The sequence below is a fragment of the Grus americana genome, chromosome 14 (genome assembly GCF_028858705.1).
Source record: "Grus americana isolate bGruAme1 chromosome 14, bGruAme1.mat, whole genome shotgun sequence".
Taxonomy (NCBI): domain Eukaryota; kingdom Metazoa; phylum Chordata; class Aves; order Gruiformes; family Gruidae; genus Grus; species Grus americana.
This window is the reverse complement of record NC_072865.1, coordinates 16,693,547-16,707,091: the sequence shown is the minus strand read 5'-3', so window position 1 is coordinate 16,707,091 and position 13,545 is coordinate 16,693,547. Positions and strand designations below refer to the sequence as shown.

The window sequence follows — 13,545 nt, the reverse complement described above, 5'->3', positions numbered from 1 at the left end:
AAGCATTCCTCTTAACACTGATGTTCATTCTGATAGGGCTTTAATACACGTTGTAGCAGCTGGTTTCTAAGTACCTGCTGAGCCTGGGTTTGCTCTCCAGTCTGCAGACAGATAGTGCTCGGATGGGGGAACGCAGTTTTCCAGGTCTCAAGCCCAAGTGGATGAAGGAGAGGAGCTGCCAGCCAAGCTGATGTAGATCCTGGGGCTCCGGAGAGAAGGGGGCAGGGGAGCACGGAATGGCACCAGCGTGGAGAAAAAGGGGCAGCAGCCGTGGAGGGCAAGCTTTGTGGGGGCGTTGGGCAGGCAGCTGTGGCACAGCCATCGCTTTGAGTGCGGCTGTCAGTGGGACGGGACTGAGTCACCTTCGGCACAGAACGGAGCTGTGTAACACAGCCCAGCCGAAGCACCGTACAGGTCATGTACTTGGGCACCGTTTCTCACAAACATCTGGCAGTGACCTATCACCCACAGCCCATGGGGAAACAGGTGGCTTGGCATGGAAATTTTGCTGGCAACCTCTAATCCAAGACAGAATATTAAGCTTTGCAGGAAAGGATGTTTCTTTCATCTGCTTAATTATGAATTCAGTTCGTGAGAAGGAAGGGCCATGTTTAGGTTGCTCAGCTATTTCAGTTGTGCAGATAGCACCCAAAAGATCCGTTAAAAACTTGTCGTCCCCTTGTATGACATCTAGCTCCCAGGCAGATAAGCTGCAACTGCAATAGTGTTTGAGGGCGCTGGTCTGTACGGGCCTTCTGAAGGCTCCCTTCCTGAAGGGTTGAAGAACAACAGGTGCCGATTGCTCCCACCAACGGCGCACCGGCGGCAATACCGCACCAACCGAGACTCCCTGATTCCCGTCCATAAGCTGAGTCTGTGACCGGAGAGCCAGGCAGTGGTCAGCAGAACTCGCTCACCCTTCAACAGTCCCGTAGGGCTGGTGTGAAGGACTACGGGAGGGTGGAGGCTGACAGTAGACCATGGTGGCCTGAACTGGTCCTGGTTGCCAGGACTGTGATTGTTACTTTAGCACCTCCATCGGGGCAGGATTTCTAACTATCTGTTGCATGTTTCTAACAGTTGCTGCTCAAGGTGAGTATGTTAGTGTTAGCTGCTAAAGCTACTCATGATCATTGCTCTTCTTTTACGTCTCTGTGACTTTTATTCGCAGAGCTTTAGAACTCTCCGGGGTCCCTGACGGAAAATACTGCTGGGGTGCTTCATCTCTATTCTGCCATTACTATCTAACAAGTTTTCACTCATCCTTCATGCTGCACATGCCATAAAAGCAAAGCAGTCTTGCACGTCAGTACTGAGTGCAGCCCTATGGAGAGCAGTTATTTCCTTTTGAATAATTACTTCTTATTTCCTTTTTATTTCCTCCTCTCGTATTGATCATTATCATAGTAATACAGGCTGGTCTGGGAATTTCCTTCCATGAGCGTGACATTCCTAGGCATCCATTACCCCTTTATGACTTCACTTTCCAGTAGCATTGGGAGGAGGCAGCACAGACGTCCCTGAAATACAGCGGTGTCAGTAGGACCCTTTGGGTTGTTATTTTAGCAGTGAAATAACCGCAGCAAAACTAATGGCAGATAATTGTAGCCATGCAGGCCAAGAACTTATTAGTGCTTCCTGTGTTGCCTCCTAACACAGCAGGGGCATTGCGGCGTGGGACCGTGCAAAGGCATGTTAAAAGGCCTGGAGATTTATAGCCTGTGTCCTTGTCCTATGGAAGAGGCCACCTCTAAGTGTGAGAATGCCATCGTATTTTCAGTCGTATTCATTGAAAATGTCATCACCAGCTGCAAAATATTTTCTAGCCTGTTTGTATTTGCATTGCCGTTCACAGCTTGGTTTGCTCTAAAAATAGAATTGTACTTTTAATGCGTTGGGAACTGGGGAAGCTTCAGCCCCTACGGTCACTCTCCCGCCCGAGCTCAGGAGAGCTGTGCACAGGCTCGAGATGGCTGGTTGAAAGTCAGGTCTGGAATGAGGACAGCTAGAGTTTCTCCACAGCTGAGCTGGCTGAGTGAGTCTACTGGGTTTTTCTAAGTGAAAATCACTTTGTGGAGACTTTTAGTGTTAGACTGGTCATCCTTCTGGCTCTTTTCTACAGATTTTTTTCTTTCCTGTATTGCTCTGTGAGTACAATGCTTGCGTTTTATCAGTCCCCTGTCTTGGTGTTCAGTAAATGCTGTGTTATGATAAAGATTATCATAAATTATGGCACTAAGTATAGTAATAAATGTAGGAATAGTGTATATCGGCCATTGTGGAAGAAATTAGTTTCTGTTCTGCAGTTTGGAAAAAAAACACAAACCCAAAACAGTCATGCTCTGTTTTATGTAGAAATGTCCTTATCATCCTGTGATATCGCTTTAGTCTCAAATGAAAAAAGCCATAGAATTTTGTGCAGGAAAGCCTTTTTTATGGATGGCATTGTCCAAATTAATCAAGTGATAATGGAAATAATTTAAAGTTTAAAAGCAGAATAATAAAATCATGGCAGTTCTGTAAGTTTCTTGATGAGTTTCTTCAGCCTGTCGCACTGATGCCTTACAACTGAGAAGGGAGAGCAAAGCAAGCAGTGAATTTGAATAGGTATGTGTGTGAACTGCCTCGGAATCCTAATCTTTGAGTGTAGGTGTAAAGAAAATAGTTTTAAGAAAGAGATCTGTTCCTCTAGCCTAGCACGCTACGTTTTAAGGTGCTTTAAAAACATTTCTCTTTACCGAGCATGCTCGAGTTTAAGGTTTAAAACATTTCTTTCAGAAGAGTCTTTGCCTTTTGGTTGGTGTCTGTTGTGACGTAGATGCAAACGTACAAAAAGTGTGGTATGGGACCGTTCTCCTCTCCAACAGACCTGGTAACTTCTAGTAGTTGCAGAGATTAGAGCCTGCTGGCATGTACACTCATGCTAAACGTGTTTAAGTTTTTGAGGAATCTGGTGAGCGTTCTGTGATTCTGTGAAGTTATATTCTGCTCCTGTGGGAACGTTACAGTATTGGCCATAGGGCTTTACGAATTGTCACAAAATGAGCAGTTAATTCTTGACATCTGCTGTGCTGAAGTGACTGCCAAGTTGCGTGGGTAGTTGGCAAGGAAATAAATATTGATAGACCCTAGCAACAGGTACTCCTGAGAACTCTTGTTCTGGGAAGGCTTCGGCTGTGCCCAGTGTTATTAATGTTGTGATAGCATTTTAAGTTTATTTATAGGATTTGTTTGTGTCTTATCACCATCTCTCAGAGCTGGAATGCATGAATGGGCTTTGCCGTGCGAGGGCATAGACATGCGTATCATACCCCCTTCTCCGGTGACTCAGTGCGACATATAACAGATGCTTCACCGTCCAAATCTCGGGGTAGCTGATGTACACCAATGTATGACATCTCAAGTATGTGCTCATATCTAGACTCTCGTATGTTTGCTATCTATCCTGTGTTGGAATGACTACTCCAGAGCTATGCACATATAAGTGCATCAGATATACAAGAATTTCTTTCTTTTTAGTAATATACTAACAAAACATTCACATACAAGATCCTCTGAGAATCCACCAGATAAAATTAGCTTGCTTATACTGAGAAAGCACTAACTCTTGTGAGCGCTGGAAGTGAATAATTTTATGTTCTCATTGCAGAAATTGAAGCCAGAGAAGCTTGCGACTGGCTGAGAGCTGCCGGTTTTCCCCAGTATGCTCAGCTGTTTGAAGGTATGAGCCCAAAGACTTGTCAAGCAGATGGCACCAAAGTCAAGTAGAATTGTTCACATAAATAATATTTCAGAACCTGACACTTTTGATGGAAGCACTTCCAAACTCTGTACTATCTTCATGCAAACTTGTAGAAAAATAGTAACAACCTGCTGCGTGTTCTTGCAGCAGTCACAGCTTCATTAGGTTAGCGTGGACTCGGTAGACTTCTGTAAAGGACCAAATCTTTCCTGGTTATTGTTAGACTGTAACTCGGTCAAATTTCTGCTTTTGTGATTTTTAGTTGCTTGTAATTTTCTCAGGCTCTTTTCCTTGGAGTGTTGGGGTTTTTTCTGACTCACTGATTGCAACCAAAACTCATCTAAGACCCTCCAGCCTGTGGTCTTGAGCAAGATTGTTTTATTGGTGTTTTGAAAAAGAATGGTGGAAAAATCATCTTGCAATCATAAGTTTTTAAAACAGATACTCAGAAGCAGCCGGCCAGTCAAACAATGGAATTTCAGCCTGTTTTCAGGTTGTTAAAGTTACAGAGTGCTTATTACTTGGGGGGGAGATAGGGATTCGTTGAGAACGTGTATAATTTTCAGACAACACTTCTGCTTATGCCTTAAAACTGTTCTGCTTTAAAATAGGTTTGTTGTTACAAACATCGAATGTAACAAAAGCTATTTTTAAGAGAGACTTTGTCAAAGAGCTACAGTTAAAAGAACTAACAGTAACTTCTGCCTGCTCTCATTTCCACCTTCCCCGCTCATTGCAAAATTACAGATTGCAAGTCGAACAATAGCGCCAGATTTGACAGTTGTATACGTGATGTCTCATGGAAATGCTTCCTGTTTGACTACACCAGATTTGCTTCTATAAGCTGTCAGTCTTAGAGTTTGTTGGAAATGTACATTGCCTTGCTTGCGGGCAACGAACCCTCTGTATTACCTTGCTGGTTATACAGCGTCCTGACTTGACTAGGAAAATTAAGTTTAAAAAATAAGCCAAAAAACCCCCTGATGGATCTCACTGGTTCCCTCACCTGCAAGGCTAAGTCTCAGCAGCTGAACCACTGAACTCTTCAGCAGGTGTATCGATTAGCTTCAAGCCCAGCACGGTTTGTCAGGCTCACTGCACCTCAAAGAGTGTACGTTACGTGCTGCATTGTACCTGACCGTCAGCAAAGCTCGTGTAAACCACTCCTAGTTTTATATTGTACTTGAAGGCAAAAAGTGCAGAGAACCTAACCAGAGCAAAACTTTAATTCTGTATTTCTTGGCTATAATATTTAGTCACTGCAAGCTCCTGGAAATGCAGCAAATGCCTGTTTCCCTGTAACTACTGACGGCAAGCAGATACCTACCTTTATTCTCCCTCTTGCTCTAAGGAACTGATCCTCACTTACTTGATGGACATTTGTGTGAAGATCTAGTTATAGAAATAGATTTAGATTTTTTTGCAAAATTCAAAGTCTTTGCAATTATAACTCTCATTTCAGATTCAACTTCTTTGTTTACAGATATGCAGTTTCCTATTGATGTAAAAACTGTGAGGCAAGATCATGAATTTTTAGATGGAGATGCGATTGAATCACTATTCAGGTAAACATTAATTATGAATCGTCTTTAATACCTCCAGGTTCCGTAGTTATTTGTCATTCATCTTGTCATGCCTTAGTTTTTGTCAGAGACCACCAAAGTCACCAATGCTGCGACTGAAGGAAATCACTTAAGCGCACACTTTAGTACCGCTGAAGCTGGTTGCTTTAGGAATTTAAAGGTGAAGTAAGCATGTGTCTGCACAGCGTCTCAGCCAAGGGCTCAGTGACGTTATGCCAGGCATCAATGCTGTCTCTTCTGTAACGTGAAATGTCTGCGGGTTGAGAAAGAACAATCAGTTCCCTGCAAGCATATGGTAGCACGACAGTTTGCTCTTTAGAATTGCATATTACAGAGTGCAGGGGTTTCCTCTGACTAGGGAGCTTCCCCGGAGCTGTTCCAGGAGATAACCAGCAAAAACGGTCTGCACAAGAGCTACATTTTCTGGTTTGGTTTCCTAAATATTTTTTGAAGTGAGAAGCTAAGGTATTGATTTGAAAGAACTGTTTTGCCACAGCTGTTGACAGCACACGAGTGAAATTGCGTCATCAGTGCAAAGTCGACCTCGTTTCTCTTTGGGCTTTCCCCATGTGAGAGTGCCAGGAGAGTGCAGAGCCCTTCTACGTTACTGCTTACTGCACTTGCTGAAGCCTTCTCGCTACGAGATCGTTTAGCGGGTGAAGTGACCTCCAGCCTATCCATGCCACACCGCCTGGCCCATCCAAGGGACACAATAAGAATTTCTAACTCTGCCGGAACTGGAAAGTTCCTCTTCTGGCAAAGCGGCTCGGTCCTTTTCTGTGTAGTTAGGTCACCTGAATTCACATTCTGCTTGTCGCCGGAGCCCCAACAAGAGCTGTTTGCATATACATCGCTAATGCACAGCAGATATTCGAGAACTTTTTGGATATATTTTGTTCCTTGATATGACTTCTGTCCTGAGTGTTTCTTGAAGGCTGTCAGCGTGCCTCCCTGTTGATGCCACATGTTTGTTTGACAGTTAAGTGACTGATGAGTTTGGGACCTTATTGTTTCCACAAGCTTTAATTAGTATTATAAATAATAAAGTTCTTCCAAGGATACAGCTTAATGTCTTCTTTTTTTTTTTTTTTAATTTTTTTTTAAGAAGCCCACTCAGAGGTTCTTTCATTTTCAAAATCTTAAATCAATATACAGTTTGTCACAATCACTAAAGCTCATCATATGATTTTAAATGAACTAATCAATTATGGTCCTCTTTAATTTTAAGATGGCAGAACAGAAAGTGTGAACAGGATGGGATGTTAATTGGCACTGGTTTTGGCAAAATGTGTGGAGAACCTCTAACAGAATGTCAGTCTTTGACATCAATAATGAAGACTCCATGGTCAAAGTTCACGACTAGTTTGGTGCATGTTTGTTTTCAAGAAATAAAATAGTTTATGTTTAAAACTTTTTTCTTATACCCTAGACGGTTGAACACATTGAACAAGTGTGCATCAATGAAAGTGGAAATAAGCCGGCAGAGGAAGCGGGTATGCTTGTAAAATATGGTTAAATATCTCATTAAAAATGTGTTTCACTATTATATCAAAAACCTGTTTTTAAAAGGTGTATGAAGGATTAGCAATTTCTGAACTTTTCTTTCTATTCTCTTCCATCCTGCAAAGCTCTTCCATTTGCATTTCCACTGAAAAAAACCATAGTGGTGGAGATTGAAAGTATGTAATGTTCATTTGTAATTTTGTAAGGTAGGTTGGGGTGGGTATTGAAACAGGTTTTAAAAATAATTTGACACCCATTACTGTCAAGTAGTTGCACCAAGGCCCCACCTTAGCATGTCTTTCCTAAGTAATTTCACATCTTATTTAAGGCCTGAAGTGAAATTTCACACTTATTGACTAAACGGAGGATAAGAAATTAAAATGCACAATCCAAATCGTGTCAGCCAATGCCAAATGTCCAGTCAAGAGAAGTTGGATAGGCTTTAGCTGTGCTGGCTTTGTCCTCTCCTGCAAAAAAGGTAGCTAAAACAGAGTTATAGCCACATCTTGGCTGGTTAACACGAGAACTGCAAAGCCTCTTAGGTACCATGGATTAACTGTAGTACTAGCAAGGAAATAACGCAATCTTTTGGAAAAATGTCTAGTTTTTTGGAAAGTTCCACTCTACTGTCAGGGTAGAATGGAGTAAGAGAGGGTTGACAGAGAAGAGACAGGTCATTGCCATCTCTCTGACAGTTTGCTGGCCAGGTGCTCACTTGGGATGGGACAAACCAGCAAATGGAGCACCTGGGGCAAACGGCTGGTGGGGCTGAGGTCTGCAAGGGGGTGCCAGGTATTGACGCTGCCACAGTCCCACAGCCAAGCGCTTCTTTACCTGAAAATGAATGAGTTGTGGTCACAGAAGTGTGAAAAGAGTGTTTGATTTGTTTGGCTTTAGGAAAGGTCATGTAAAACAAATAATACAATTATCTTTCAAAGCCTTTGGGTTTGCCACAAAAGAGAATTTTTCATCCTCAGATCAAATCTGTCCTCTTTTCCTGCGGTAAACTTACCAAATTTGTCAGCATGCTTGGGCATAAATTGTCAGTATGTTTTTTCAAATAACAGAACAGTGCTCAGGGCAGACCTTCGGTAACTGAATGGTTACATTTCCATGTGTTGGTCTTGGGGGGTTTGGAGGTGAGCAGAAAATTTAAGTCTCCTTTTTTTGTTACATTACGTGGTAATTTAAAGAAGTTTGCCAAACTTTGCCCTTGAACTGTACTTTTTCTTTTTTTTTTTTTTTCCCCTTCTAAGAGTGATGACTCCGAAGATGATGAACCTTGTGCAATAAGTAACAAATGGGCTTATGAGAGGTGCAGTCAGAAATGGTCTCGTATCGAGAGCCTAGAAGGTTTCCCAGGAGAGGAAGGTGCTAGTGCATCAGTCCCGGGCAGTCCAATACTGAAGAGCGTCAGCAATGAGGATACTGTCTTTCTGGATCATGGCGAGAAACATGATGTGTCCTCAATTCACAGTACTAGCAGTGGTGACAGTGACATTGTTAGCTTCCCAAAACCTTTTGAAGATGTGGCAACCAGCACGAGTTCCTCAAGATGTTCCTCAGTTAAGGTAGCTTCACGGGACTCTGCTTTTAGTTGCTCTCCTCCCCCCAGTGAATTTTTAAGTGTCACCAGTGAGGAGAAGCTTTTGGATAAGTCACCATATAAAAAAAGGAAGAGCCTTCTAAAGAAAATGGAGAAGCTGCACTTAAGGACCTGCAACTTAAGGAGTGGTCAGTCAAAGGCCAAACCCATAATAAGTGAACCTGTTCTTCTGGAAGGACTTAATGAAGAAAAGATGAAGATGCTGAACTGTGTAAATATTTCTGACCTCTCTGGCACCCAAACAAAGAACAATTCTTCCTTTTCTCCCCAGAGCTGCAATAGCAGCAATCAGTCTGAAAATAGCAGCACAGTGAGCACTCCAAGTCCTGTTATAAAACCACGAAGCCACTGCGAAAGGAGGGGGGTGTATGCACAGGACTTGGACTCTAGCAAGCTCTTGCTGTGGAATGATCTTTCTCAGCAAAACCTAAAAAATGACCTGAAGTTACAAATGAACCAGATATTTCAAATACCACAAGGCCATAAACCTGGCACTTTTCCCAAAGCACTTACAAACAGCTCCCTGTCTCCAGTAGACAACTCTTCCGTCAACTGGAGAACTGGGAGTTTTCATGGGTGCAGGAGGAGCCGGAGCAGAAGCAGTTCCAAGGACTCCAGAGCCCCCAGGAGTCCCCTTTCGTGCACAGATAACAGGCTAAGTATATATGACAACATGCCCAATATTGAACTTGATCATTTGGAGGCAGCACAAGTTGGTGATGATGATGTTTTTTCAGAACTGAACAATGTTATAGAAGATGTCAATGGTCTCAAAAAGTTGGTTGATCAGTGGACAGAGAAGTTCTCAGATGATGGGGATTCGGACTTTGCCAGTGACTCCACCTCTTTGTATCCATCCTCACCTAAAGAAATCTGTCTTGAAACAGAGGGCGCAGAAGACAAGACAGCAGACCTCCCAAACACTGAGGGAGAGAGCAGCTGTGAGCTGGGCAAGGCGATCAGTTCTGCAGACCTGGCATACGTGACAGACTCTAAAAAGACCACCAGGTCAGCCATCCCTGGGTTTCCCTAGTAGACTGCCCCTTGGGAACCCTTCCCCATTGAGTGTCTCCACTCAAAATGTCATTGCTTTTCCAGAACAAAGTATTCTTCAGTAAGGCTGTTCTGGGTAGCAGGGTCTGCACCGCTGGTGGCAGGTACTACTGGTCTGTGGGCCCTCTGGTGCCAACATCTGCTCTGGCCTCTGTTGAAAGTAGGGTGCTCATTATCTGCATGAGCACTTAGATGGTTGGACTCAGACTTTATGGCTAGCTTGCTGTATTTCTTACTGAAACGCTTTGTATTGCCAGAGTACCTCCTGGATGAGAAGTACCTTGTTTAAACGCAACTCACCATATGGTGTTTGGGAACTGCAGGTCGTTTAGAGTCTTAGGTGCTTCAGAGATGCAGGCAGAAAACTAACAGGGACAACAGAAATAGTCCTAACCTTGACCAATATTTACCCCGTAGGCACGGGAAGCAGCATTGGTCTGTGGAGGAGAGCGTGAACTTGGAAAGCCTTTCCATCCAGCCTGCCAGCCCGTCAGCTGCCCAGCTGGCCCGGACACAAAAGCTGGCTTTGCTGAAACTCACGGCTCTGATGGACAGATACTCCCCTTCCAGTAAGCAGGGCTGGAACTGGTAAGTCGTCTAACCCTAAAGCAACCTGTGCTGGAAGGAGAGGATTTGACGTAAGCAGGTGAATTTGCCTAGGCTACACATGCCCAAGATGAGGAATTTCATCCTGTGAAACCGCTGGCAGTTTCGTGGTTATTTCAATGGCTCCAGATTTCCTCTGCTACGAACTGCACTTGTGCTCCTCGCTGGTGGTCATGGTGTTACTGATTGTAAAGCACCTTAGAGCTTCCTCTTTAAATTCGCCCATTTGCAGGGCATTGCCCTTCACAGAGACTGTAGGACCTGAGGTGAGAGCTGGCAGGGCTGAGAATCCCTCTCTTCAGCAGCAAGTCCCAGTTTGAACCCAACCGGTGACAAAGGCAGTCACTCACGGAAGGATCAGTTAGCACCTTGTGACAGGGATCTGGTACCTGACTATAGAAAGAGGTGAAAAAAGCCTGCAGTGTCCTAAAGGCGTGGAACATATTTCACATGAGGATGCTTTATTAAAGCTAATTTCAGTTTGGACATGAGGAAATCATTCCTGTAATTGCCCTTAATGATTTTCTATCTTGCGATGCGATGCATACGGGGGTGTGGCAGAATTTGGGGATGTGGGCAGTATAACTAAATCCTCTCCCATGCATGTAAGTAAAGTAGCAAGCGGAACTGTGCTGGAGAGCTAGTAAGTTGAACGCACTGGTTTTTGTTTTCAGGACCATACCAAAGTTCATTAAAAAAATAAAAGCCTCTGACTACAAGGACAAAAATGTGTTTGGGGTTCCTTTGCTTCTGAATGTTCAGCGAACAAGCCACCCCCTGCCTAACGGCATACTGCAAGCACTGGACTATCTAAGAAGCCACTTTCTTGACCAGGTATGAACTTGAGGTGGCCCAGAGCAGCTCTGGTCCATTAACGGCTCTGCTCCAGGGAACCAGTCCCTGCTTCCAGCTTTTGGGAGGGACTTTCTTGCCTCCTAAGGCTCTGAATGGGCAGAAAGGTGTAGGTCTGAGCAGGGGGGCTGTGAGGAAATACCAATCCTGTTTCCTTCTGGAAATGCCTTTAGTCCTCCATTGTATTTTCATGCCTTGCCTGGCTGAAATCATCTGCCGTCAGTTCTCTTGGCGCGGGCAGTCAAGCTGCCGGCTCCTGGGGAGGTACCGTGTCTCTGCTCCCTTAGCAAGTAAATCTGCCACACAACGTTGGTATTCCCTCCGTTCTGTGGTCGCTGGGAGTGCCAGAGCTAATGATGCGCTAATTAATCTTCTTTCAGGTGAAACGTCCCACTAAGCAGAGATGGAGAAAACATATTAGAGCAATGCCTGTAACAGCTTTCTCTGGATCTCCGCTCCGTATTCCTCCACTAAGCGGAGAGGTGTGCCTGGCAGCGGGAGCGTGTGTAATACGCTGTTACCCCAGCATAGTGGCAGAAATGGGAGACCCTGTGACATGAGATGTAGCAGTTAAAGAAGGAGTTGGGTTTTTTTTTTTTTTTCCCTCCTGTGCTTCGCAGTTGTGTAGGTGTGTAACATCATGCCAAAGTATAAATGTGTGCATCCTCTGAAGTTACAATGCACTTTGGTGGCACATACCGGAGTGTGAGCGGTCAGTTCCTTAGGAAGGCAGTGTGTTTCATTTTGAGGTCATGGTATCTATTCAGTTAATATAAATAAACCGATGACTGTAAATACTCAGTGGCACACAGTAAAACTTTCAGCAGAAGCTTTGTTGAGATCAAGTTCAAGGAAACTTCTAAATCTAGTTTTTTTCTGAAACTCGATTGACATTTATATTAAAAATAAAATCATAATTTCCCTCCAAATGGCAATTGCCCTTTGCCAGCCTGTCGATGTATTAGATCTATTGGACGTACCAGATGTTAAATCTGAACCTTGTGGACCTCGCAGTCTGATCGCTCCAGCGTGGGCATCAATGTGCATTTGCTTTTGGATGAACACACATCGGTGCGCTAGAACCTTGCGGTTCTGATGCGTGAACGTAGCCTGCTCAGGCACGCTGACAGATGCCAATAGCAATGACTTTAAAAGTCAAACCCCATAAGTTTGCATTACATGAAAAGTAAGCAAACAAACATGAAAACATCTTTCACAGCTGGTTGTGTGGGCATCAGTCATGGTTTGCCCGGGAGGAATATCCATGCTGCTCCAATAATACGAAAATATTTTGGCGTTAGATCCCACTACCATAGGGTCTCAGCTATCGAAAGGAAAGTGAAGGATCCATTATTTGTCAGAGGTTTGATTCCTGATGACTCCTCTCTTTGTCTTTAATATTTTCTTTTGCCCACAGGTTGGCCTGTTCCGAAAATCCGGTGTTAAATCCAGGATTCTGTCTTTAAGAGAAATGAATGAAACCAGCCCAAACAACGTATGTTACGAGGGGCAGTCAGCATTTGATGTGGCAGATATGGTGAAGCAGTATTTCCGAGACCTTCCCGAGCCTATATTTACTAGCAGGCTCTGTGAATCCTTCCTCCACATCTACCAATGTAGGTCACAAAAGCTGTAGTTCTCCAAATCCTTGAATATCTTAATACTCAGCTGTACAAGGCAGTGGCCAGACTAGTGCCGTGTCCCCTTGTAGTCAGAGGAGACAAGTCAGGCAGGACATTTCTGCAAAGATGAGTTCATTCACTGTGGCTCTGGGCTTAGGTGCTTCCAGTCTGCACCCCATGGGCCAGCTATTTTCTAACAGTGTGTCTTTCCTGGTCTTTGAAGGGTGAATGTAAGAACATATGTTGTAGCAGCCCTCCTAAACTGTGTTTTTAAATGGTCATTTCCATACGCAAAATTAAGAAAGAATCTAGTTCCCTCATTCATGGTATGAAGTAGCTCCTTGTGCAAGAAGTCATGTTATATTGATGAAAGTTCTTCATTAAGGTGCCCGAGCATGGTTGCTGTGAAACAGCTTCTTCGCCTGGAAGCACCAGCAACTTTCTGCCTGTGCTCTCACTGTTACTGTCCCTGAGACTCAACCTGGAAAAGAAGGAAATGTGAAGCTGAAATCCAGCACTGAATATAGTTTTAAACAGGTTCCATCTCCAGTATTTTGCCCTCAAGGAATTCACTTTCAAAAAGCAGCTGGGTTGGGGAAGGAACTAGCTGTAGGGGCTTATGATGGTGTTGCTACAGGCAAGCCTCTTCTTTTGAGAAAAGGTTTTGAAAGTCAAAGTACGAGATCTCTGAGTGGACTGGTTTTCAGCCTCTTTTAGGTGATTTACCAGCATGAGTACAGGAGCTGCTGCTGTCCTGTGTATGGTTTCTGAAAATTCGGTTGGGTTTTATTTTTTTAACCTGTCAGGCTTTTAGAATTTTGTCCGAAAACAATTTATTTGTTCGAAGCAGGTTTTGGTTTTGCATCCACAAATCCTTTTTGTAAGGAGAGTCACAATTCCTATGTCCGATGGACGTAGAACCATATTCTTCCATTGATTATAACCTGGCCACTGCCCACCACCTGTCTCTTGTTTTGG

The 13,545-nt window shown here is 43.9% G+C and overlaps 1 protein-coding gene across 7 annotated transcripts in view; it reads left to right on the top strand.

Moving 5' to 3' along the window:
- The window catches only part of LOC129212579 (rho GTPase-activating protein 7-like), a 69,359-nt gene that overhangs the window by 42,070 nt on the left and 13,744 nt on the right, over nt 1–13,545 (top strand). For 3 of the 7 annotated variants that reach the window (XM_054841352.1, XM_054841351.1, XM_054841355.1), the window contains 7 exons: nt 3,650–3,721; nt 5,226–5,307; nt 6,755–6,818; nt 8,085–9,442; nt 9,905–10,075; nt 10,768–10,927; nt 12,363–12,561. In XM_054841352.1, coding sequence (XP_054697327.1) covers nt 3,650–3,721; nt 5,226–5,307; nt 6,755–6,818; nt 8,085–9,442; nt 9,905–10,075; nt 10,768–10,927; nt 12,363–12,561 — 2,106 coding nt within the window. Of the gene's footprint in view, nt 1–1,962; nt 2,148–3,268; nt 3,404–3,649; nt 3,722–5,225; nt 5,308–6,754; nt 6,819–8,084; nt 9,443–9,904; nt 10,076–10,767; nt 10,928–12,362; nt 12,562–13,545 lie in introns of those variants that run through there. The other 4 variants (XM_054841353.1, XM_054841357.1, XM_054841354.1 and 1 more) reach the window with 4 other exon arrangements.